Source organism: Topomyia yanbarensis, chromosome 2 (assembly GCF_030247195.1).
Source record: "Topomyia yanbarensis strain Yona2022 chromosome 2, ASM3024719v1, whole genome shotgun sequence".
Taxonomy (NCBI): Eukaryota; Metazoa; Arthropoda; class Insecta; order Diptera; family Culicidae; genus Topomyia; species Topomyia yanbarensis.
Genome location: NC_080671.1, coordinates 144,084,880 through 144,109,844, shown reverse-complemented (window position 1 = coordinate 144,109,844; position 24,965 = coordinate 144,084,880). Strand labels below are relative to the sequence as shown.

At 41.8% G+C, this 24,965-nt stretch overlaps 2 protein-coding genes across 4 annotated transcripts in view; both read left to right on the top strand.

Annotated features, from left to right (window-relative positions):
- LOC131681609 (solute carrier organic anion transporter family member 5A1) overlaps positions 1-24,965 on the top strand; it is a 194,511-nt gene that overhangs the window by 98,526 nt on the left and 71,020 nt on the right. The gene's annotated exons all lie outside the window — the stretch shown is intronic.
- LOC131679829 (uncharacterized) lies at positions 14,895-20,213 on the top strand. Its single transcript, XM_058960577.1, has one exon. The coding sequence runs from the start codon at positions 14,895-14,897 to the stop codon at positions 20,211-20,213; it is 5,319 nt and encodes a 1,772-aa protein (XP_058816560.1).

Sequence of the window (24,965 nt, the reverse complement as noted above, 5' to 3'; positions counted from 1 at the left end):
AATCACTTATAACTCGGAAGCGATTCGATATATGGAAAAAAATAAATAAGATAAGTTGTGTTTTCAAATGAGCTTACCGAACAAAATCAGCATTTTTTTGTTATATAACTTATGAAATTTACAATTATTTGAAACAAATTGAATTTTTTTAAAGTTGTACCAACTTTTTTACTTATTTTATGTTCTTTAAATATTACGAATCATATTAAAAAGATTGTGTAAAATTTTTGGAGTAAATATCAAAATACTATGAGAGATATTACAATTATAAACTTAAAACAAGGCAATTTTACACTAATCGCCCAATGATAGGCCTGTTATAATTGAAATATCTCGTAAATTACTTCGAGTTCCATTCTGAAATTTTCACACAACCTCGAAATAATTATAAATTATTTGAAAAAGCAGAAAAGAATTTTTTTTGCTCAACCCTGAATAAAATTATTTGTTACTAATATTTGCAGAATACATAAATTATATATCAAAAACAAATATTACAAAAAATATTCCGGTGAGATCATGCGAAGACATGCGAATTATCAGGGATTGAAAAATGTTTAATTCTATAAAATTTATAAAATTTATAAAAAATATTTTATAAAGTTCATAAACTCGTAACTTGACAGAAATATCAAATTCAGCCAATGTAGAAAATTGGTGTCAATAATTTTGAGCTAAAGAATGCAAAAAAATGGCTGAAATTTTAGTTGCAAATCTGACGTGGAATGATTCGCATTCTGCAAATTTAAAACTTTTTTGGTGTTATCCAAATGTTGGAAGCAAATATTTTTTTAAAGTCGTAAAGTATTTTGATATCTACTTCCAATTTTTTGCACAATCTTTTTAACATGATTCTTAATATTTAAAGAAAATAATAAGTAAAAAAAATTGGTCCAGCTTCAAAAAAATTCAACATTTTCGAATAATTGGAAATTTGCAATAAATTATATAACAAAAAATATGTGATTTTTTTTCGGTAAGATTATTTGAAAACGCAACTCTTTTTATTTAATATTTTTATCCATATATCGAGTCGCTTCCGAGTTATAAGTAATTGAAAAATGTTCAATGTTATAAACTTCAAAAGTTCAAAAACTAATAACTCGAAAAAATATCATATTCAGCCAAAACAAAAAATACGTGTCAATTATTTTTAGCTAAAGAATGCAAGAAAATATTTTGGAATGATTTAAAATTTTGGTTGTAAATCTGACGTGGAATGACCTCAATATTGTCAACAAAATATACTAAACTAAATGTAAATCGACTTAAACGCATTGGAGAATGTATTTTACATCTTATTTCCAATTCAAACTAAAAATATAATGGCTCTGGCAGCTCGCCTACCGCCAACTAGCATCTGTCTCCCCTAATAGCGCTCCTAGCCATGTCTTTAACGTTTCTGTTGAGATAAGAGTGTTTACAATCCCGACTAGCGTGCATCGTAACAACAGAAATGTCACCACAGTCAATAAATATTTGCGTCTACTGATACTATTAATGGAGTCTTTGTTCTCGATTCAAAAGAATAACAAGTTTTTAATTCTCTGCATTATTGACATTGTCTCGATTTTTTTTTGGGATTCAGATCCAAATTGATGTGTGATTCATCGTTCGAACAATCGAAAAACGTGTCGAGACTCCTACATATCTCTTTGTTACACCTAAGTGATACCAGAATGATTTAAATTCTGATGTGACTCTGTTTATTTAGCGATACAAGTACCTCCGGTTTGCGGTCAGCGATCGAGCAATCGGCTTCCCTCTCGATTTAGCCGAGTTGTTGAATGGACAGCAGTGGCTCTGTGGTTTAATGAACTTGCCTCCGAAGTCAATTGCTATCGCACTCTCGCGTGGTGTTAGTTCTTACGTAATCGCTATAGGCAATCGTTCAATACCAGTTCCCAGTCGAGCGTGGCGGAGCGATGCGGTTATAGTGTGATGAAATAAACTCTTACCAATGCTTTGACAGCTGTTGCAAGCTAGGTTGAACTTGACCACAATGATGGTTAATTAGTATACGGATGCTCGTGCAGAGAACTCATTACGATTCGTTTACACAGTACGTTCAATTATCTGCACGACCCACACTTGCCCTGATTCTCTGTGATCTCGCATCGTTTTAGCGCATTGTAAGCGGGTTTGAATAAGGGTGACTATTACTAGAGGAAATTAATATCTCAAATTAAGAATGGGAACATAAACTATTAGGTCAGATATTAAAAGAAATCATTCGAGTGGCATTGAAACCATTTTCCAGAACGACCTTGTATGCTTTATCGATGATCGCGAATGAAAACAAACGGATGCGAATCGACGACCAACTTTTAATTGACGATACCCGCTTGCATCATGATGACAACGGTAAGCCGTTCAGTAGCGTTAATTATTCCGCACATTTATTTAAAAAATCTGAAATTTTCACCTAACCATCTGCTGTACCAATTTAATTATTGCAGCACTTACCACTCACACACACAACATCATAATTATCATCGGTAGCACGAAGCAGCAGCACCAGCAACAGTACTCAAATCGAGCCTCGCAAGTCGGTTGCTGCACGCCCATATGTAAATGAGGAAGTTTATGGAGCAAGCGGAATTGGCTTCGTGACCGAGACCGAAACTTCCACTCCACTTCGAGTATTTACATGAAATCGCGCGCGGGATTGAGCAGTCGGTGGCGACTGCATTTTAGCAAGTATGAGTGCGGTATGACTAGTGCAGATTGTAATTATCTTTTAGAGAATTGCAGAACTCTGGATTAGTGGATGTGGCTAAGTGCAGAGAAGCGATAAAGTGGTTTCGTGTAAGTTTCTAACCTCAAACGATTTTTCGCAGCTGCCAGTAGTTGTTTGAGGGCTACAGCTAAATAGTTTCTTAGCGCAAAGAAATAATCCATGGGGTGTTTAAAATTGTCACTTCTATTCAATAAATTATCAAATTGATTAATTTTGTTAGCGCATTTACACTACCTAAGCGCTAAGAATCGATGAGTGACAAACGAAAACCATCACAAGATATTTTTCGTTTTTTTAGAACATTAGTAGACACATTCATGACGTAAGATTTTTAGAGTTTTACATTTCTTATAAAAGTAATGTATAGTATTCCCTCAAACCTTCAAAATTTTACTGAAGCCCGGAGGGGTTTTATATTACATTCGACTCAGCTCGACGAATTGGGCCATTGTCTGTATGTGTGTACTATTTAATGTGAAGTTTAAGCTCAAGCTTAATGAAATTTAAAAAAAAAGCTTGAAATGATCATTCAAATGTAAATAAAAAGCAACACTTCCGATGGCCGACTGTTTGGCATTCAAGTTGCGCGTTAAGAATTCTCGGAAATTAATCGCGAGTGAATTGCGTACATATTGTTAAGATCATATTGTCTACCAAGATCCTCTTGATCTTTTCCCTTTACCCCTAACACAATTTCTTGCCCATAAATATGCAGATATAGCCCGGGTCTCTATCAAAAACTAGTGTCGAAGTATCATTTTTTCCTTCCGCGATAGAACAGCATTAGACATGGCCGGTGTCGTTTTTGGCCATTTTATGAAAATGTTGGGTCAGTGAAACATGGTGTGAATGATATGCTCCTCACAAGCATCATTTTTTAATCACTGTGCATTTTCACTCATTTGATCAATAGGGTAACTACAGGCAGTCTACCTAACCTAAGCTAAGCTAATATTAACATTTTAACCCTCCGGCACTCGCGCGAATGGCTCCCGAATAAGCAGCCGCTGGTGCTGAAAGTAGATTTCGCTAGATTTTCTGAAGGTGTTGCACAAAATTCAATGGCGCGAGTGCCGGAGGATTAAAAATCCTTATTCAAAGGCGGTCGAATAAAATTCAATAGATAAAGTTTCAGATGTTTAGAAAAAAAACTCCGCGAAGACAAGTATTATTGAGCTCGTAAGTAGAATCGTCGAAACCAAATTGAAATTTTGAAAAAAATTATCGGTTATCCTGCATTTACTAAAAGTAGAATATTTCTAAAATATTCTTTGAACATTTCAAACAAATCGCACTATTATTTATGGAGATAAACAATTTTTAATGGAACCGTTTTTTATCTGTAAGCAAATCGTACATAACATTTTACACCCGTTTTTCTCGAAACCATGTCTTCGAAGTCGGTACCCTGAACATCGTAAGAGGTGTGCTAACTATCCCCCGTATTTGTATTGTTTAAAGGTTTCTTAAATTATCTAATCCGTTACTTTTCGCGAAATTTGAAAAATTTATATTTTATGAAGCAAATTAAGACGATTTCCTGTGCCAAAAATTGATTGTTGTCTTGAGACATACACGTAGCACACGCGACAAGCACGTTAACATACAAACGCTCGATCCATTCGCGATCATCCACTCACACCTTCGCCCGCGATCTCACAAACAAAATAACACTATGCTATATTTCACCCTAAGGAGGAAAATTTGGTAAAACCAAAATTTCTCATTAGGGTGAAAATTTGTTGGTAAAAACCAGTCTTTGTACAGGAGGGCACAAATCCTTATTTCATACTATGTTGCGTTTCGGCTTCGCCTCATCAGAAACCGACACTAACTTATTGTCGGAATAGATTAGCGCCGGCTTGACGCAAATCCCTTAAAACTAAAACACACTATGTGTTTCAATCGAACGACTGATCAAACGTGATGTCCCGTTCGAGCAGAAGTTCTGTTTATGCCGATGAGACACAGTGAAGCCGAAACTTGTCTTGGCTTAGCAGGCCTATGCGAAAGCACTATGCTATATTTCACCCTAAGGAGGAAAATTTGGTGAAACCAAAATTTCTCATTAGGGTGAAAATTTGTTGGTAAAAACCAGTCTTTGTCGGTTTCTGATGAGGCGAAACCGAAACGCAACATAGTATGAAATAAGGATTTGTGCCCTCCTGTACAAAGACTGGTTTTTACCAACAAATTTTCACCCTAATGAGAAATTTTGGTTTTACCAAATTTTCCTCCTTAGGGTGAAATATAGTATAGTGCTTTCGCATAGGCCTGCTAAGCCAAGACAAGTTTCGGCTTCACTGTGTCTCATCGTCATAAACAGAACTTCTGCTCGAACGGGACATCACGTTTGATCAGTCGTTCGATTGAAACTCAGTGTCGGTTTCTGATGAGGCGAAGCCGAAACGCAACATAGTATGAACAAAATAACGCCCAATGACTAAGTGAACGTGTTAGCACATATAAATTTCCAAACGCGGTCTCAAGGATGGTCCTAGCAGCCTAGGCCACTGCTTTCAGTTGGACCAATAAAAAATGACGCTCATATTCACTAGACAGCACGTTCCATGGTGACATGACCGGGAACTCTAGTGATATGGAAGAACTCACTCTCTTCTAGCTTATGAACCGTACACTGAAAATGAAGTTTCAGATTCAGGGTCCGCGCGCGATCATCAAAGAGTTATACGTTAGCACACGCGAAGTTACTTACATGCTGGCACACACGACATTTACGAGTTTATGTCAATGTATAAAACATCCATTAACAGTTTTCTTTCAAGAACAGTAATTTTGGAGCAGACTCGTGCCTGTATTGCATTAAAATCGCTTTTAATCCACCTAACAGTGTGATGAGACATTTCTTATAACTCTTATCACTCTCTTCGGATATTATATCGTTTGAGAACATTTAGAACTTGATGCTTCGCGATGTTTTTGATAACACATACTACATGGGATAGTGGCAGGACTCAGAGAATCGCTCAAATCAGCATAGGACAACATCAGTGCTAGAAATCTCAAACCAAATCAATGGGAAAGCGAAAAAATGGCCAATAAAATAGACATACAAACGAATTATTGCTAATGCTCTGTTAATAAAATACCTAAATTCCTCAATAAATGCATTGTGGTGGGAAAACTGAATTTTCCTAAAGTGGTTATGTATATTGTACTGAGCCAAAAAAATCGATTTTTTTTAATCGATTTGAAGTTTATACTTTACTCAAATTTACAACGCGACTGAGAACTAAGAAATCAACGCTTTTTCTTGAAAAAAGCGATAGTAGCAGTGATACCATTCAAAGAAAATCAACAGTGAATATTTCCAGACTTGGTTTTATTTCCTATTTAAGAACTATTGTGTTTTTCACATCCTAGATTGCATAATTCAGTGATCGAAACCCAAAACTTCATAAAGTATTTGAAATTATTAAATTAAAATTTGTGTTTGCTATAGAAATTGACAAAATGATAGTATATATAGAATATAGTCCCTTTGGCGTTGGTTAATTTTTCAGTCCCACCTATCAGCATTGAAGTATCGCCCTTACGTTTTTTTACAATACCAATTTTATAATTTGTGGGAGTTTGGTGAAAATCGATCTTACTGTCCAAACGGCATAATTCCGACACCGTAATTTTTGAAGTTTTAAAATTATGCAGAATTAATTTTTCAGACAATAGTTACAGAGTTCGTGTCTTTAGCAAATTTGTTGAGACTTTATTGTAGTCATGAATATTAACCTGAGAAAATTCACCATAAATACTTCTTGGACGATATACCGTCAAAATTACTTTATCAAATGATGCGCTGTTCGTTTGTAAAACTCATCGAAGATACTAAACCTCCGAAATTGGCGGTTTCAAAATGATGCTATCTTGACCTTAAATTATTGTTTTGGAACATTTGACCTATACATATAATTGGTCATACAACAAAAATCAAATTCTCATCAAAATCGACCAGGACCTGCTAGAATCGAATGGAAATCGTCATTTTTCATAAATTTATCTCTACATTCGGAAAGTGTTATCCTCGTTATTAATCATATTACGTTTTCGTCTCAACTCGACGCATTCCCAAAATAAAAACCTGTTTTAATCCACCTAGTGGTGCAATTGTGCTTCTCTCATTTGTCCAGACTACGATTCCACGGCTGGTTATGTTCAATACGATGGTGGAAATGAATATTACATGTTCAGTACGATTTGCACATACGTACAATGGATCGACAGCCACGATCTTGAGATACTATGTGATACTGAAACATCGCTTGACCGCCGCTGGTTTCAAGCGATGTTTCAGTATCACATAGTAAGATCCGGGAGGTCCGGGTCCTGCCGAAAATTTTCAACTTGTTAAGAAATTTTAAACTAGTTTTAATTTTAAAACAGCAACCCCTCACTGCATACTCCCTCCGGGCCGGTATGATTGACGATTTTTAGAGTGATTGCATAACCTTTCTATATGAGAAAGGCAAAAAAGTCCAAAAAAATCAATTTTTTTCAAACATTATTTTTTCGAGTTTATATCAAATCTCAATGGTTCATGCATTATAAAGTCATTTGGCATCAAAAATACAAATTTGATTTTGAAAATTTTTCATTTCAGTTTATATGGGAATTTGCTGTGTGATTGCACTCTTCAACTCCTAACTCCGGAACCGGAAGTCCAATCAATAAAAAAATCAATTGCAGCCGATGGGAAGGTTGTACCTTTCATTTGAGACTAACTTTGTGCAAATCGATCCAGCCATCTCTGATTAACAGAGGTCATATTTTTTTCCACATACACACATACATTTTCCTATCTCGACGAACTGAGTCGATTAGCATATGACACTCGGCCCTCCCGGTCGGGATTAGATTGACGAATTTTAGAGTGAATGAGAAAGGCAAAAACATTTTTAGCAAATGTTTCATAGACATTAAATCAATTTTAACTTCGCTTTCTATTAAATAAAGACCCTCATTACAGTACATCTCTACAAAAGCGAGCTCAATTTGAAAAGAAATCTGAGGATTATGATTGATTACAGAACTCTGGAATTTTCTATTGGAATGTTTTCAGGCAGGAATTTGATATTGATGCTATTAGGCAACTGTGAAATCAAGACCAATAGATCAATTACATATCAGGACCCCATTCCGACAATTTATCAAAAGTCCTCATGGTGTTTACAGCAACAGGTTATCAATGTACGGATCAGATAATTGTTATTGTAATATTGAATTAAATCAGTCTGCATCAATAAATTTTCAATTGCAATCCAATATATTTTTTGGGTGTGGTAGGGAGGGAAGTTGTTAAACCCCAAAATCTTCTCTTGGCTACGCCGTTGCTTGGAGTTATTTACTTTACTTTCATTTTCCGATATGTTTCCGATCGATCCGTTGGTTATAAGTTAGAAAAATTGCAGTCAGAAGGTTCGTACAAATGAACATTTTTGCACTGATAAGGTATCAAGTTCCTTCCAGACAACTTGGAAGTGTTCGGTGATTATTTCTAGCGGTTGTAGATAGAAAAATGAAATACAAAATTCTTTTTATCGTAATAATGTTTGGCTTATTTCTATGGATTATTACTATATTGAACAATAAATGGGCGACAAAAGGTAATCCACAAACAACAAGCCATAACTTTTAAAGTATTCAAAACAGATATTTTATGTCTTCAGTAAAGTTATTCGCAAAAGTAAGAGCTGTTACTATGTTTTAATTGCCGCAAGGTTCTACTGTATCGATTATGTTGGCTATTTTCGACAAATTTGAGACTAAGAGAAACGAAAGCAATGAAATTGAAAGACGGATAGGTATTCTAGAGCGAATCAGTTATAAACTTAGAACGGAAAACTAGAACTAGGCAGGCCGACGCCGGCGGTAAAACATGATGATGAGTTATGTTCTACCATAGACCATGCGGTAGACTTGGGCGAAACACCCAACTCCTACTCTGCAGAAGGCAAAAAATTCTTCACATTTCCTTTCGATCATGCCCATATGAGCCTGCCTAGTTCTAGTTTTCCGTTCTAAGTTTATAACTGATTCGCTCTAGAATACCTATCCGTCTTTCAATTTCATTGCTTTCGTTTCTCTTAGTCTCAAATTTGCCGAAAATAGCCAACAAAATCGATACAAAAGTAAGAGCTACAAATTTGCTGAAGGCATCATTTCGATATAATCACTTCCAAGAAAATTTGTGAAAATATCTCACTCATAGGGAGATTAATCAGTAAGAGCACAATACCAAAAGAAAGGGCGTATTACCTCCATTATATTCTCCGAAGATACTATTGACCTAAAATAAGCCGTTTTGGCGTTAATAATAGATTACATGTTTTTGGTCATATTTCTGGCAATGGGAAATGATAAAAATCATTCGTCCGCATTCAATGTTAAATATCTCTTTTGATAATAGTCCGATTTCAACAATCTATAGCTTGTTTGAAAGGTATTCGTTGAAGCTGTCTAAAAATATATAAAGTGTTAATCTATGTTGTCAATTTCGGCAGATAATTCAAAAAAAACTGCAAAAAACGCCATTTTTACACATTTAAAGATTCATATCTTGGAAACTAAACATCAGAATCAAAAACAAATTAATAGCGTTCATACTGTTTTTTAGTTCTTTCATTTAAAATTGGTTTGGATAAGATCGGTTCAGCCATTGCTGAGAAACACGAATGAGAATTTGTCCGTTACATACACACACACACACACACAGAGACACACACACACAGACATTGTCCCAAATCGTCGAGCTAAGTTGATTGGTATATAAGACTCGGCCCTCCGGGCCTCGGAAAAAATCTTGAAAGTTTGAGAAAATTCTATACATTTCTTTTATAAGAAATGTAAAAACGTAGGCAAGGAAATATTATTGACCTTACCGTAATTTCACTTCCTCTTGGTGTCCAAAAAACCTTAAAATATGATAAAGCATAATACCTTGTTAATTTCTACTCTTGACTTGGTTAAAAACAGGAACTTAAAATCGAAGTCTATCCTTTTAGCATCAGTCAATTTTTTATTTGTTAGCGTTGGGTTGCTCCAAGAATTATTACAACCCTTAACTGTTTTAATGGATATGACGTTGTTAATCACTGATTTGATTGGATTTATCGGTTTGGCTGATGATTGCATCCGTGAAAGCAATCTGATGTATTTTCGGAGCATCTAGTACTTCATAAAATAATAAACAGACGATATGGATGCTTCAGAAGCACTATCTTTAAAAAAAAAAAAACCTGTTTAATCCATCTAGTGGTGCAATTATGCCTTTTTCATTTCTCTAAAGTATGATTCTATGGTTGGTTATGTTCAAAATAATTATGGAAATATCTATTACATTCTTAGAACACCTATATATAATAGTTCGTCATCCACGAACTTGATGAACTACCTATCGGCGATGAAACACTTTAAACAAACAAAAATATCATACTTAATTAGCCTCATCAGCATTAGCTCAATGATGTCTCCTTACTAACTTATTTTGGCATGTGGGGGTGGTACAGGTACAGGTATATGGGGAGTTCCTATGTCACCGCACTAGTGACCTGTAACTTCGAAACCGAAAGTCAGATCTGGATGAAATTGAATAGCATCCAATTGAAGCATTGCATTAATCATTTCAAATTTGGAAGACGGTGGAAACCGGGCCAGGATTTTTCTGAAGAATAAACTTAACTCCGAACATTGGCAAGTTCTACGGGGCATCAAGACAGTCCTAGGTGGCCATTGTAATCAAATCAACTACGGGCCAGCACATCTAAGTAGACAGAGAAAGAATGACCGGAACGGTGAGAATGAAGATACGGTGAAAATTCAGCTTTTATTGGATACACTGCGAAAAGATATGTCCTCAAACAGGAATCAAACCTGCGATCCCCCAGTCTCTAGTTGGGTGCGTTAACCACTCCGCCATCGAGGAACTGTGATGGGTGGTGCTCTTACCTCGTTTAAATTAGTCCGTCTCACCCCTGTATTCCTTTTATTATTCTGTTGAGGATTTTCACTCAAGTCACTGATTTTGATATATATTTTTGGACACTAACAAAGTACATCCTACTAAACAAGATCGATATAAATAACTACAAAAATATACTGACTCTTATGCTTTAATGGGCAGTATAACTTTCGCAAGAAATTAGAAAATTTTAATTTGAAAAATTTGGTTCGTCTTACAGCGCCTTCCCCTATATCTTGTTACTCTAAATGTATAGAACATTTTCGCCTTCAACGAAGTTGTTTTCAATATCAGTTTCAACAAGTTTACTGATGACACCAAGTCTTTAAATAATGTTTTTAAGGTTTGATTCTCTATAATTACTTTTAGGAGGTTAATCCCCCTAAAAATTATATTTTCAAAATTATATTTTCAAAAGATGCGGTGTAATATGTTTTAAAAATTCTTCGCTGAGACAAAATTTCCGAAGTTTGCGGTTTCGAAATCATGTAAACTTGGCCGTAAAACTGCTTTTTAAATTTAATTTAGTAATATTTACCTTTAAAAGTGCATAACTCGAATACGCGACCTTCCATACAAAATCTAATTACGTAATTCAATTCAAAACTTAAATGTACACTCATTTTTCAATCCCACGGGGTGGATAATTTTAAAATTGATAATACACAAATCTTAAAATGCGCATAAAACCGATCCTAAAGCACTAGAGACAAACGAAGAACGCCTTTTTCCATATTCCTTCTACTTTTCGAAATACAATATTCCGTCACAGCACACTCAACTTGTTTTTTTTGTCAAGTGATGCAATTTTAGTTTAATCTTTCAACATAAAAATATTTAAGTTTTATGCTATAACAAATTTTATGATGAACCTGCACCCTTATGAATTTCGACCACTGTACAGTGTACACATGCCGGTTTTACGTTCACGTTCACACGGTCATTACTCTGACCACTATAAATGCGTTTAAGGATCACATTATTGATACTGTTAATAACACGGTGCTACAGTGATTTTGTACTTTGCAAGTGACCTAGTATAGGTTGTAGATTTCATCAAATGCATGCAACACAAAATAATGTATGAAAAATATTGTATACCCTCAAAATCTTGATTTATAGCAATAAAATGATTTTTCGGAACTTTCGACACTAAAAGAAAAATGGAGCGAGTAAAGGCGCTATAACCTGGCTCATTAGCCGTGACAGGGCTAAATACCTCTGTCCCATCACAGGAACCAAAGGAGTGACATTAACCCTCTTAGCAAAGTCACTCCCAACGATTTATCAAACCCCCATCAAATTGAAACGGTTGTGTACGGTTGTCCACGTTTCTTCCTTATTCAAGGTTCAAAATAATCCGCTGATTAAATTATTCATAGAATGAATAATTTGATTGCCGTATAATTTTGAATCATCTTTATTTTGTACGCTGCACAGTTGGCCTGGCCGCTTTAATGCTTGTGTCATATTCAATATGTGCCACAAACATTAATAATGACAAGAAAAATTGTGGACGAACGTCTGCAATTTCCCAGGATCCCTACATGTATTGGCTGTGTATGTGTAGACTAGACTAGACTAAACTAGACTTTCGACACTAAAAGAAAAATGGCACGGTCATTTCAACGGATTTGGAATGTTCTGGAAAACAGAAGAAATTTCCAACGGTATGCTATGTTATGTTCTTTTGTGAAAAATACTTTGCGATTTTAGGACAAAAATATCAAAACTACTAATATTTTTTGATTTTTTCATTATAAATATGAAAATTGCTGAGCATTTTTATTATTTTTTCTTGTGTCAGTAGAAATTTAGAGAGAACATTTAATTCCGCATCCAACGACCTATTTATCATCAAAATCGGTTTAAAAATGGCAGAGTTATTATCTTTTTCCAAATTAGAAACTTGCTGGCATGAACCCTTAAGGGGTTTGTCAGGTTTTGTCTCGAGCTATAGGATTATATCTTCCGGTATTTTTTTCCAATTTCAAGTTCAAAATACACGCACATACTTTTGAATGTACGTGCTCGCATGATTTTTTAAGGGGACGGTCTCATATTAAATTTAAAAAAAAAGTTTTTCTGCTCGATTACGTGTCGAGCAGAAAAACTTTTTTTAAAAATTTTCTATGACACCGTCCCCATAAAAAATTATGCGAGCAAGTTTCTAATTTGGAATAAAATCAATATCGCCTTTTTTAACCGATTTTGATCATAAATAGGTCGTTGCTACTGTTCGAGCACGAACTTTTGCCGGTCACCGAAGGACTTACTTCTAGTTAATAAACTAGCACCGAAAGTGCGCACAGAAAAAGGCACGGGATCGCAATTCCACCGAACACTGGGGGAACTTAATAAAATGTTTGCATCGCGCACTGCAAACTAAAGTCCGCCCTTCGCTTGGGGACTTAGCCAAAATCTCACTATGGCTCACCGTATCACAAAACGAACCGAAACACTAAGTCCACCAACCCGCTGGGGACTTGTAAAATTTACTGCCTGCTGACAGGCAAAATTACCGACGGCTTTCTTTTAAATCACACCGAGAACGAAAACGAACAACCTTCCTTCACCAGATCTATTTTCAACTGACTATATACAATTATAATTACATATATCCAGCCGGGATCAGCTGTGGCACATAAGTTAATTTTTGTAAACATACAATACTAAATTTAAGAATATTGCAATTCAAATCAATCTTAATCACCCGAATTGTAAACAGCTCGAATTCGAATATTATGCCAGCTACTCAGTCTGTGCAAATCAAAACGAACGCTACTTTGCACCCTCTCCAGTGTAGCAGGTAGAAACTTTACAGAGAGAGAGAGGAAGATGAAACCATCGTCGCGATCACAGCTGATCCCGGCTGGATATATGTAATTATAATTGTATATAGTCAGTTGAAAATAGATCTGGTGAAGGAAGGTTGTTCGTTTTCGTTCTCGGTGTGATTTAAAAGAAAGCCGTCGGTAATTTTGCCTGTCAGCAGGCAGTAAATTTTACAAGTCCCCAGCGGGTTGGTGGACTTAGTGTTTCGGTTCGTTTTGTGATACGGTGAGCCATAGTGAGATTTTGGCTAAGTCCCCAAGCGAAGGGCGGACTTTAGTTTGCAGTGCGCGATGCAAACATTTTATTAAGTTCCCCCAGTGTTCGGTGGAATTGCGATCCCGTGCCTTTTTCTGTGCGCACTTTCGGTGCTAGTTTATTAACTAGAAGTAAGTCCTTCGGTGACCGGCAAAAGTTCGTGCTCGAACATTTTGGTCCTTCGAGCCGGATAGAAGGCAATTCAAACCGCAAGTGCGTTGTGCGGTAGTGAACAAATCGCGGAAAAGGTACCGCTTGGGCAAAGTGTAGCCATTGCGTGGCTGAAAAAGATCGCCATCGCGTTTGCGAATTGGCGGGTGCGCCGTAGTGAAAGTGGATTTTTCGGGCAAACGCGATCGCGCGGTAAAATAAATATTCGCGCAAAGGTAAAGGCGCAAGTGAAAGGGCCGAAATACGACGGCTAGTGTTTTTCGATTGTGTGGTGGAAGATTTTCGCGCTACCGCGATTACTGTCGCGTGTGAAGCGCTTGGACTGTGGCCATTTTTCAAGCCATCGAGTGGGCCATTGTGACTGGTGGCCATTCAACGGATCGGGAGGTAGCTGAACCCCGATAGCCGCGTCTGCAGAGCCATTTTGGACGCTGAGTGAGCGTCGCTTGGGAAGCTGTTGTTGTCAGTGAAGGTACTGGTGATAAATGTCCCTGCTTGTCATTGAGCAACACTTCTGATTCCGGACTGGAATCCCCGGTGAGTCATTTCCAATTTTCCGCCACACGTGGCTTGCAGTAGCATTTGTTTTAGTTTAAGAAAGTGGGTGACCTTCAGTCATTGTGGCAATCGGTGGACGGTCCGCGAATCGAGTGGAAAATCGTTTCGCGCCCTCGATTTGCGATACCGCGTAGAAGTGGGTTAGTTCGCGACGGGAAGGAGCAATCGTTCGATTATAAAACTGCTCACTTCCGTTCGAATTTCGCGTTCGCGAAGGGCAATTCATCGCGTCGGGAAGGATTATTCGTGTCGAGTGTGTTTTGTCCTCGTTCGGTTCGGTTTCGCGTAGAAACGGTTAGTTCGCGTCGGGAAGGAGTCCGTTATCGATTTAACTGCCGTTTCCGTTCGTAGTGCGTCGTGATGCCACCCAAAGAGGAGAAAGTGTTGGGAGACCGGCTTGTCCAGCGCAATGGATTGCTGGCAATTCGTGATGCTTTGGAGAAGTTCATCATTCGGTACGATCCTGCACGTGATGCTTTTCAGTTGAGTGTTCGTATAGAGTCGCTGGATAGGGCTTATGCACAGTTCATGGAGGCGCAGGATGCAATTGAGAGACTGGACAAGGAGGAGTTTCTGGCATCACACCTGGCGGAACGTGTCGATTTCGAGCAGCGATACTGCGCAGCGAAAGGCTTCCTACTCTCCAAGGTTCCTGTAGAAGCGAGCAACTCAGCTTTGAACACATCCATGATGGCAAATCAACACACTTTCTCGACAGGATTCCACCTCCGTCTTCCAAAGATCGACCTACCGAGATTTGATGGCGATTTCTCACGTTGGTTGTCATTTCGAGACACCTTTACGTCCATGGTTCATTCCAATGGGGACATACCAACAGTTGCCAAGCTTCAGTACCTTCTACAATCGCTTGAAGGGGACGCAAAGAAGCCGTTCGAATCAGTTGACGTCGAAGCTGACAACTATGCGTCAACATGGGACGCCCTACACAAGAGGTACGACAATCGCCGTTTTCTCAAACGTCAGCTGTTTAGGACACTCTACGAGCTGCCAGCGGTCAAGCAGGAATCTGCTAAGCGCATCCACAGTCTGGTCGACGATTTTCAGCGCCATGTACGGGCGTTGGCGAAATTGGATGAACCTGTGGAGCATTGGGATACGCCGCTGGTGAACATGCTGTCGTATAAGCTGGACCAATCCACATTGCGAGCATGGGAGGAGAAAACGAGCAGCCAGGACGATGTCAAGTACGAGGAACTGGTTGAGTTCCTGTACCAGCGGGTGCGCGTCCTCAATTCTGTCGGGCCAGACACGCAGCAACCGGCACCTCCAAAGGTGGCCGGCCCCCCGAGTTGGAAGGGCACGAAGGTGAAGTTCGCAGCTAACGCAGCTGCTACGCCCAACCAAGATTCTCCATGTCAGTTAGCATGTTCAGACAGCCACTCCCTCCGCAACTGCCCAGTGTTCCTAGGAAAGGATGTCCGCCAGCGCCGAGAGCTGGTTTCGCAAAAACGGTTGTGTTGGAACTGTCTGAGCTTCGGTCACCCAGCCAGGAAGTGTGTATCGAAGTTTACGTGTCGTACGTGCCACGAAAGACATCATTCCCTGTTACACGATTCCTCTCCATCCAGGGTGTCGTCGAGTCCTGCCATTACGGGATCATCACAACAATCTCCACCGGTTCAACAGCCGCATTCGTCCAGTTCGGGTTCTGCTCCACCGCAGGTCAGCATGGCGGTCCAAACCGCATGCAGTATGGTTCTACTGGAAACGGTTGTTCTCAACGTTGTTGATGATCATGGCAGGGAACACAAGGCTCGTGCTCTACTCGACTCGGCGTCAATGTCCAATTTCATCTCCGGTCAGTTAGCGAAGGTTCTCCTCAGCCGTCGCACCAAGGTGGACATTTCGGTCGCAGGAATCGGTCTCTCAACGCAAAGGGTGAAAAATGCCATTACCGCCTCCATTGAATCGAGAACTCAGCCATTCTCCACTAAGCTCGAGTTTCTCATTCTGAAGCAGCCATCCGCAGAGCTGCCGACCATGCCGGTCGATACGTCGGCGTGGAAATTCCCGCAGGTTGGATTAGCAGATCCACAGTTCCACGTCCCAGGAAGGATTGACCTCGTCATCGGAAGTGAGGCCTTCTGGGAACTTCACACCGGTAGGAAGATCTCGCTCGGAAACGGTCTTCCGTGGGTAGTCGAAACACCATTCGGATGGGCGGTCTCTGGTTCCGCGTCCAATGGATCTACCTGCATTCCCCGGATCTGCAATCTCTCCATTACCAATGAAGATTTGGAAGCCGCACTTCAGAAGTTTTGGGAGTTAGAAGCGATTTCCACTGGGCCTGCACACTCACCCGAAGAAAATCGCTGTGAAGAGTTATACTCCAGTACAGTCAAGCGTGATTCGACTGGAAGGTACGTCGTACGTCTTCCTCACAATGAAGATCCAGAAGTCTTCCTGGGGGCCTCCAGAGCCATCGCAGAACGCCGTTTTCACAGCCTGGAGCGCCGTTTGCAACGAGATCCTGCAATCAAGGAATCGTATCATCGCTTCATGGACGAGTACCTACAGCTCGGTCACATGAGAAGGCTGGACGAGCCTGTAGATGACGTGAAGGCTCACTGTTATCTCCCACATCATCCCGTGTTCAAGGAGTCGAGCACTACTACAAAGGTTAGGGTCGTTTTCGACGCGTCTTGCAAGACGGCGTCAGGATATTCGCTGAACGACACGCTGTTGGTCGGACCCGTAGTTCAGCAAGATCTACTCTCCATCGTGATGAGATTTCGGACACATCACGTCGCTCTGGTTGCGGACATCGAGAAGATGTACCGGCAAGTATTCGTGCATCCTGAAGATCAGCCGTTTCAGCGAATTCTTTGGCGCACGGGCCCTGATGAACCCATCACTACGTACGAACTGCAGACAGTAACGTACGGAACAGCGAGCGCTCCGTACCTAGCAACGCGTACTCTGCAGCAGATTGCACAGGATACCAAGCAGTCGTATCCAATCGCGAGTGGACCAGTTACGGAAGACTTCTACGTCGACGATTTTCTTTCTGGGGCGCCGGACGTAGAATCCGCCATCAAGCTGCGTCGTGAGGCATCGGCAATGCTAGCTTCCGCTGGATTACCGCTCAAGAAATGGGCATCGAATTCTCCTGAAGTTCTTGGGGATGTACCACCTGATGATGTGGCAATTCAGCCGTTCCACAATCTTCAGGATGACCAGGCCGTCTCCACGCTCGGCCTCATTTGGGAACCAAAGTTGGACATACTCCGGTTCAAGGTTCAGTTGCCGTTAGCCGCATCCGTACTGACGAAACGCAAGGTGATGTCGTACATCGCCCAAATCTTCGACCCTCTTGGACTCGTGGGTCCAACGATCACCAAGGCCAAACTCTTCATGCAGCGACTTTGGGCTCTGAAGCAGAATGGCGAAGCATGTGAATGGGACACGCCGCTCCCGTTTACACTCCAAGAAGAATGGAAACTGTTCCATAACACACTACACCTGTTGAGTGAAGTTCGCGTACCCCGCTTCATTTCGATGCCCGACGCCGTCAGCATCCAGCTTCACTTCTTCTGCGATGCGTCTGAGCGCGCATATGGGACATGCTGTTACGTCCGAACCGAAGCACACGGCACAGTTTCGGTCCAGTTGTTGGCGTCCAAGTCCAAGGTAGCTCCGCTTTCTACTCGCCAGACAATCGCCAGACTGGAACTCTGCGCCGCACATTTGTCGACCCAGCTGTACAAGAAGCTGAACGCGACGCTGAAGCTTCCTGCGACTGTTCATTTCTGGACAGATTCCACTACTGTCCTCCAATGGCTTCGCGGGAACCCGAGTCGTTGGAAGACTTTCGTCGCAAACCGAGTCTCGCAGATACAGCTTTCAACCGATCTCAACCGCTGGAAGCATGTTCCTGGAGTCGACAATCCCGCTGACGACATATCCCGAGGATTGAGTCCTACCGACATCCTCAACAGTACACGATGGTGGACTGGGACACCGTGGCTATCAAGGTCTCCGGATTTTTGGCCAAATCCAACGTTGCCCGCAGCAGAAACTCCTGAAGTGTCCGCCGAAGGACGCAAGATACCACTAGTTGCCATGACCACGACACAACTGAGTTTCTGCACCGATTTATTCGCTCGCTACTCCAACTTCTCCAAGCTGCGCCGAGTGACAGCGTTCATTCAGCGTTATCTGCACGTGCTTCGTGAACGAGCCTCGCAACGTCGTTCGGAAAAGGAGAAGTACAAGCCACTCGTCATCCCGAACATTAACCCGCACACAGTCCATCCGCTTACCGCACAAGAACTCCAACACGCCGAACTTACGCTCTGTCATCTCGCGCAGGGTGAACTTTTCGCTGAGGAGATTTCCGATCTCGCTAGTGGCGAACGTGTCGCAAGATCTTCCACGCTGAAGTGGTTGAACCCGTTCGTCGATCCCGAAGGCACCGTACGTGTCGGTGGCCGGCTTCGCAATGCCGCGCTGACCGATGCGAAGAAACACCCGATCGTCCTCTCTGCCAAGCATCCGCTCGCTGTTCTGTTGGCTAGTTTTTATCATTTGAAGCTACTGCACGCAGGCCCTCAACTCCTGCTAGCCACTCTCCGCCAGAAGTTTTGGATTCTGGGCGGCAGAAATCTTGTGAAATCCGTCTTTCACCGTTGCCACACTTGCTTCCGTAGCAAGCCCACACTAGTCCAGCAGAGCACAGCAGATCTTCCGGCATCGAGAGTATCTCCAACCCGACCGTTTTCCGTCTGCGGAGTCGACTATTGCGGACCTTTCTATTTGAAGTCCGCTGTCCGCAACCGTGGCCCAACGAAGGTGTACGTGGCCATATTCGTCTGCTTCTCTACGAAGGCAGTTCACATCGAGCTAGTGAGCGACCTGTCTACTCCAGCGTTCCTAGCTGCACTCCGTCGTCTGGTCGCCCGCAGAGGAAAGGTGGTAGAGTTGCACTCTGACAACGCTACCGCTTTCAAAGGTGCATCGAATGCACTGAACCGCATCTACCGCATGCTGAAGGTCGATGAGTCTGATCGGAATCAGATCTTCGACTGGTGCTCCGACAACGAAATTCGCTGGAAGTTCATCCCACCTCGAGCACCACACTTTGGCGGTCTTTGGGAGGCTGCAGTGAAGTCAGCGAAGACACACCTGTTGAAGGCAATCGGCAACGTGAACGTTGCGTACGAGGACATGCTCACACTGCTGGCGCAGATAGAGATGTGCCTCAATTCTCGTCCGCTGACTCCAATGCCGGACGATCCGTCCGATCTCGAGGTCCTTACGCCAGGACATTTTCTCGTCGGGAGCAATCTCCAAGCTGTTCCGGAAGCTGATCTGAAGGAGACTCCTGACAACCGCTTGGACCACTGGGAATTAACTCAAAAACGGTTCCAAACTATTTGGTCTCGCTGGTACCCGGAATACCTGCAACAGCTGCAGTCTCGTGCTACGAAAGGCTGCAACCCGCCTGTCTCCGTCGACGTTGGCAGAGTCGTCATCGTGAAGGAAGACAACATCCCGCCAACCAGTTGGCCTCTCGGCCGAATTATCAGATGTCATCCCGGAGCCGATGGCATCGTCCGTGTAGTCACTCTACGAACCGCTGCAGCCAAGGAGGTTGTGCGTCCTGTGGCCAGAATCGCTCTACTACCGACACCACCGGAAACTCAACGAGCCGACTGAGAGTTGTCATCCAGGTAGAGCAACCCGGACGGGGAGAAATTGCTCGATGCGCACCTGCGCATTGCACAGGTAATTGCAATTCCAATCCCCTAACCCCAATCGTTCGATCTACCTGGTCTTTTTTTTCTCGGTCGATGGCGATGAACTTCACTGGCAATGGTTGCCAATCACTGGATTTGTGGTCGACATTCAACATGACTGATCCAGCGATAAACCCCTACAACCACAAGGTTCACATCCGCTATCTTCAACCGAGCTCGCCGACATCCAACGACTGAAGCCTAAATCCCATCAGGATCAACCATGTGAAGTTAGTTTTGAAACACCGTAATGTTTCAAGTTGGCCGGAATGTTCGGCACATAAGTTAATTTTTGTAAACATACAATACTAAATTTAAGAATATTGCAATTCAAATCAATCTTAATCACCCGAATTGTAAACAGCTCGAATTCGAATATTATGCCAGCTACTCAGTCTGTGCAAATCAAAACGAACGCTACTTTGCACCCTCTCCAGTGTAGCAGGTAGAAACTTTACAGAGAGAGAGAGGAAGATGAAACCATCGTCGCGATCACAGCTGATCCCGGCTGGATATATGTAATTATAATTGTATATAGTCAGTTGAAAATAGATCTGGTGAAGGAAGGTTGTTCGTTTTCGTTCTCGGTGTGATTTAAAAGAAAGCCGTCGGTAATTTTGCCTGTCAGCAGGCAGTAAATTTTACAAGTCCCCAGCGGGTTGGTGGACTTAGTGTTTCGGTTCGTTTTGTGATACGGTGAGCCATAGTGAGATTTTGGCTAAGTCCCCAAGCGAAGGGCGGACTTTAGTTTGCAGTGCGCGATGCAAACATTTTATTAAGTTCCCCCAGTGTTCGGTGGAATTGCGATCCCGTGCCTTTTTCTGTGCGCACTTTCGGTGCTAGTTTATTAACTAGAAGTAAGTCCTTCGGTGACCGGCAAAAGTTCGTGCTCGAACAGCTACGTTGCTACGTTGCACTCGGGCCCCGTGGTGGTGGAGGAACGCTACGTGAGAAGCTGAGCTGCAAGCAACCGAGCGGGTCATAGGTGGTGGATAATGCTTAATCGCGATAGCAACTAGTTGTGATTCGCGACCCGAACCAGCAGCGGGGGCTGACTGCGGGTGTGGTAGGACGAGGTAGTGGGCCCTATACGTTCTAGGCCTAAGTACCACATGCCCTAAAGCAGCCCTGACAAGGCGAGCCAGCGCCGCCTTTAAAAAAGCGCTTAGCCCAAAACCCTCTCCTCCCGTTATCCTTCCTTCCTTCCTTTCTTCTGCGGCTGTTCGCCCATCTAAATATGGAAGCTGTTCTTCAATGTCAGCTTCTTTCACCGAACAGCCTAGATAAGCCGTGTAGTGTCGGTTGCTTCAACCGGCTAAGAATTACACTACGGACTACCTGTTTCAGTGGTAAAAATCTACCAAACAGGGAATCCCAGTTCCATAGTGTCATGCGACCCGTGCTATGGGTAAAATTGTTGAGGGGGTTTAAAACATTCTCAATGGCGAACGGAGCCTGGGAAGAGTCGGGCGAACTCCCCAGTATGCTGCATTACGCAGCGGAACGTTCACTCTACACACCGATTTTTTTTCACCGATGATCCACTTAATTTTGCCGAATTTTTGTTGGCTGGGGGTTTGCTGAGACTCTCGGCTGATGGTAGTTCGGTGAAGTTTTGTTGATTTTCGATTATCGAATTTCGATGTGTACCTGCCCAGAGGCCGTGTGGTATCCGGCCTAGAATTGAGCCACTGGAGTCCTGCTCCCATGTCGTAGGAGGCGACTGAAAGTAGGAAGCCCTAAGTCAAGGTGTAGTTCCGTGCCGAGGACTTAATGACTGGAGGGTCTAAAATATGCCAGTCGCGCACGGAGCATTTTGGGTTTTGCCCTTACTGTGTTATGCGAATCTCTGACACAGTGGACCATTATTTTCTTCGCAAATCGTGGGAATCAAATGATCATCTCCCATTTAAACCTGATATGGTTCGCTAAATGCGTTAACATCCCAACTCTAGTTGTTGTGCAATTTGTGTTGGAGATGAAATGTACAGTTCTCTAATCAACAATGGTTAGAATAGCACAAGTCAATCTCCAACATAAACGTACAGCAACTATGAATTTATCTCGACTCATGCAGGAAGGTAAAGCTTCCATAGCATTGGTTCAAGAACCGTATTTCCATAAAGGAAACTTCTATTTTTGAAAGTTACTTAACATTGCCTTCATTGCTTACAACAAGACAGGCATGACTAACCCACGTGAAATGCCTCGTGCTTGCATTCTTGCAAATAAGGCTATTGACGCGTGTCTCATATCGGAGCTCACAACTCGCGATATCTGTGTTGTCACAGTTACACTGACTGTCAGAAACGTAGACAAAATATATATATTGTTCAGCATACCTACCGCATAACGAATCATCTCCTTCTGATGATTTCAAAAGCGTTGTATCATATTGTAGCAGGCTTCCGCTCATTATCGGCAGTGATGCGAATGCTCATCACATCATTTGGGGCAGCTCAGACATCAATCTGAGAGGCTCTGAACTAATGGAGTACATAAGTAGTACAAATCTCCATATTCTGAATGTGGGAAACCGACCAACTTTTGCGAGGTCTGGGAGGGAGGAGGTGTTAGACATAACACTTTGCTCTGATAGAATTTTGCATGAACTGGGAAATTGGCAGGTTCCAAATGAAACTGAACCGTCTCTATCCGATCATAAATATATATTTTTCGATCATTTTGATGTCACCTTCAATGTGGTGACATATCGTAATCCTAAATCTACAAACTGGGACCTCTTTTTGGAAAACTTGGCGACTAAATTTCATGGATATTTTCCAACAATTAGTCAACTAGACGACTTAGATGACGTCGTGGATACGACAAACTCATTCATCTTAGCATCCTACGAAGAAGCTTGTCCACTTCGTACTGTTAAATCGACTAGGGGAACCCCTTGGTGGAGGGCTGAGCTTGAAAGAATGAAGAAAGTTATGAGAAGAGCTTGGAACCGGCGTCAGCGTGATGACTCCAGGGCTTTCAGGTCAGCTCGTAGTGCATATAAGAAATGTCTTAGATCTGCAGAACGGGCTGGCTGGCAAAGCCTATGCACTAATGTCTCTAGTCTGAACGAGGCTAGCAGATTAAATAAAATTCTCTCCAAATCGAATGATTTTCAGATGAACTCCTTGAAAACCAGAGATGGTGTTTATGTGACGGACGAAAAAGATGTTCTTAATTGTCTCTTCGACACACACTTTCCAGGTTGTATCGATCCGGAGTTGAACAATGTTCACAGATCTCATTCTGGTGATTCGGACTCGTGGGCTTTAGCACGCACATTGGTTTCCACTGAATCGGTCAAGTGGGCAGTTGACAGCTTTGCTCCATACAAATCACCCGGAAAAGATGGAATACTTCCTGTGCTACTGCAAAAGGGATTTGATATTGATATATCTTGAAAAAGATTTTGCTTTCCAGTCTTGCTACCGGGTATATCCCGAAAGCATGGCGAGAAATAACTGTTAGATTTATTCCCAAAGGGGGGCGCTCAAGCTATGAAGAAGCCAAGAGTTTTAGGCCTATCAGCTTAAGTTCTTTTCTTCTGAAAGCTTTGGAACGGATAATCGATCATCACATCAGGAACGTTAGTTTAGTTGAATATCCACTGCACAAAATGCAACATGCATATCAGTGTGGGAAATCCACGATCACTCTGCTTCACGATGTTGCTTACAACATTGAGAAAGCCTTCTCGCTCAAGCAATCTAGCTTGGGTGTATTCCTAGATATTGAGGGTGCTTTTGACAATGTGTCCTTCCAGTCTATTCTGGAAGCGACGCGCGGTCATGGGATACTTGCATGTATCTCAGGTTGGATAAACGCAATGCTTAGTAACCGCATACTTTGCTCGTCACTGCGACAGGCTGAGATACGGAAGTTGAGTATTTGCGGTTGTCCTCAGGGCGGCGTTCTGTCACCTTTGTTATGGAACTTAGTAGCTGACGGCTTGTTGAAGAAACTCAATGAGCTTGGATTTCCAACCTACGGGTTTGCTGACGATTACCAAATACTAATTACTGGATTTTGCATCGGAACAATCTTTGACTTAATGCAACAGGCATTAAGAGCTGTCGAACAGTGGTGTCGACAAGTTAAACTATCAGTTAACCCAAGCAAAACTTCAATGGTTCTTTTCACGAAGAAGCGAATAACAACCGGGGTTCGTCCATTGCAGTTCTTAGATTCTGAGCTACTGTGTGCAGATCAAGTCAAATACGTTGGAGTCATATTGGATTTCAAACTGAATTGGTCTGCTCACATTGAGTTCAGAGTCAAGAAAGCGTGCATGGCCTTCGGGCAGTGCAGACGAACTTTTGGAAAGACCTGGGGCTCAAACCTAAATACATCTATTCGATTTACACGACAATTGTACGTCCAATACTGTCATACGGATGCCTTGTGTGGTAGCAGAGGGGAGAGGTGGTGACAGTCCAGTCAAAGCTAAACCATCTGCAAAGAATGGCGCTCATGGCGTTGACTGGTACTTTCACCACGACTCCGACTGCTGCTCTTGAGGCACTTCTAAATATCAAACCATTACACATACACTTAAAACAAGAAGCACTATCTTGTGCATACAGACTGCAGGTTACTGGGCTTTGGACCAGTAATCATGTTGATCTTGCTACCAGTCATACACGATTGTGGTCACAAATGGTTACAT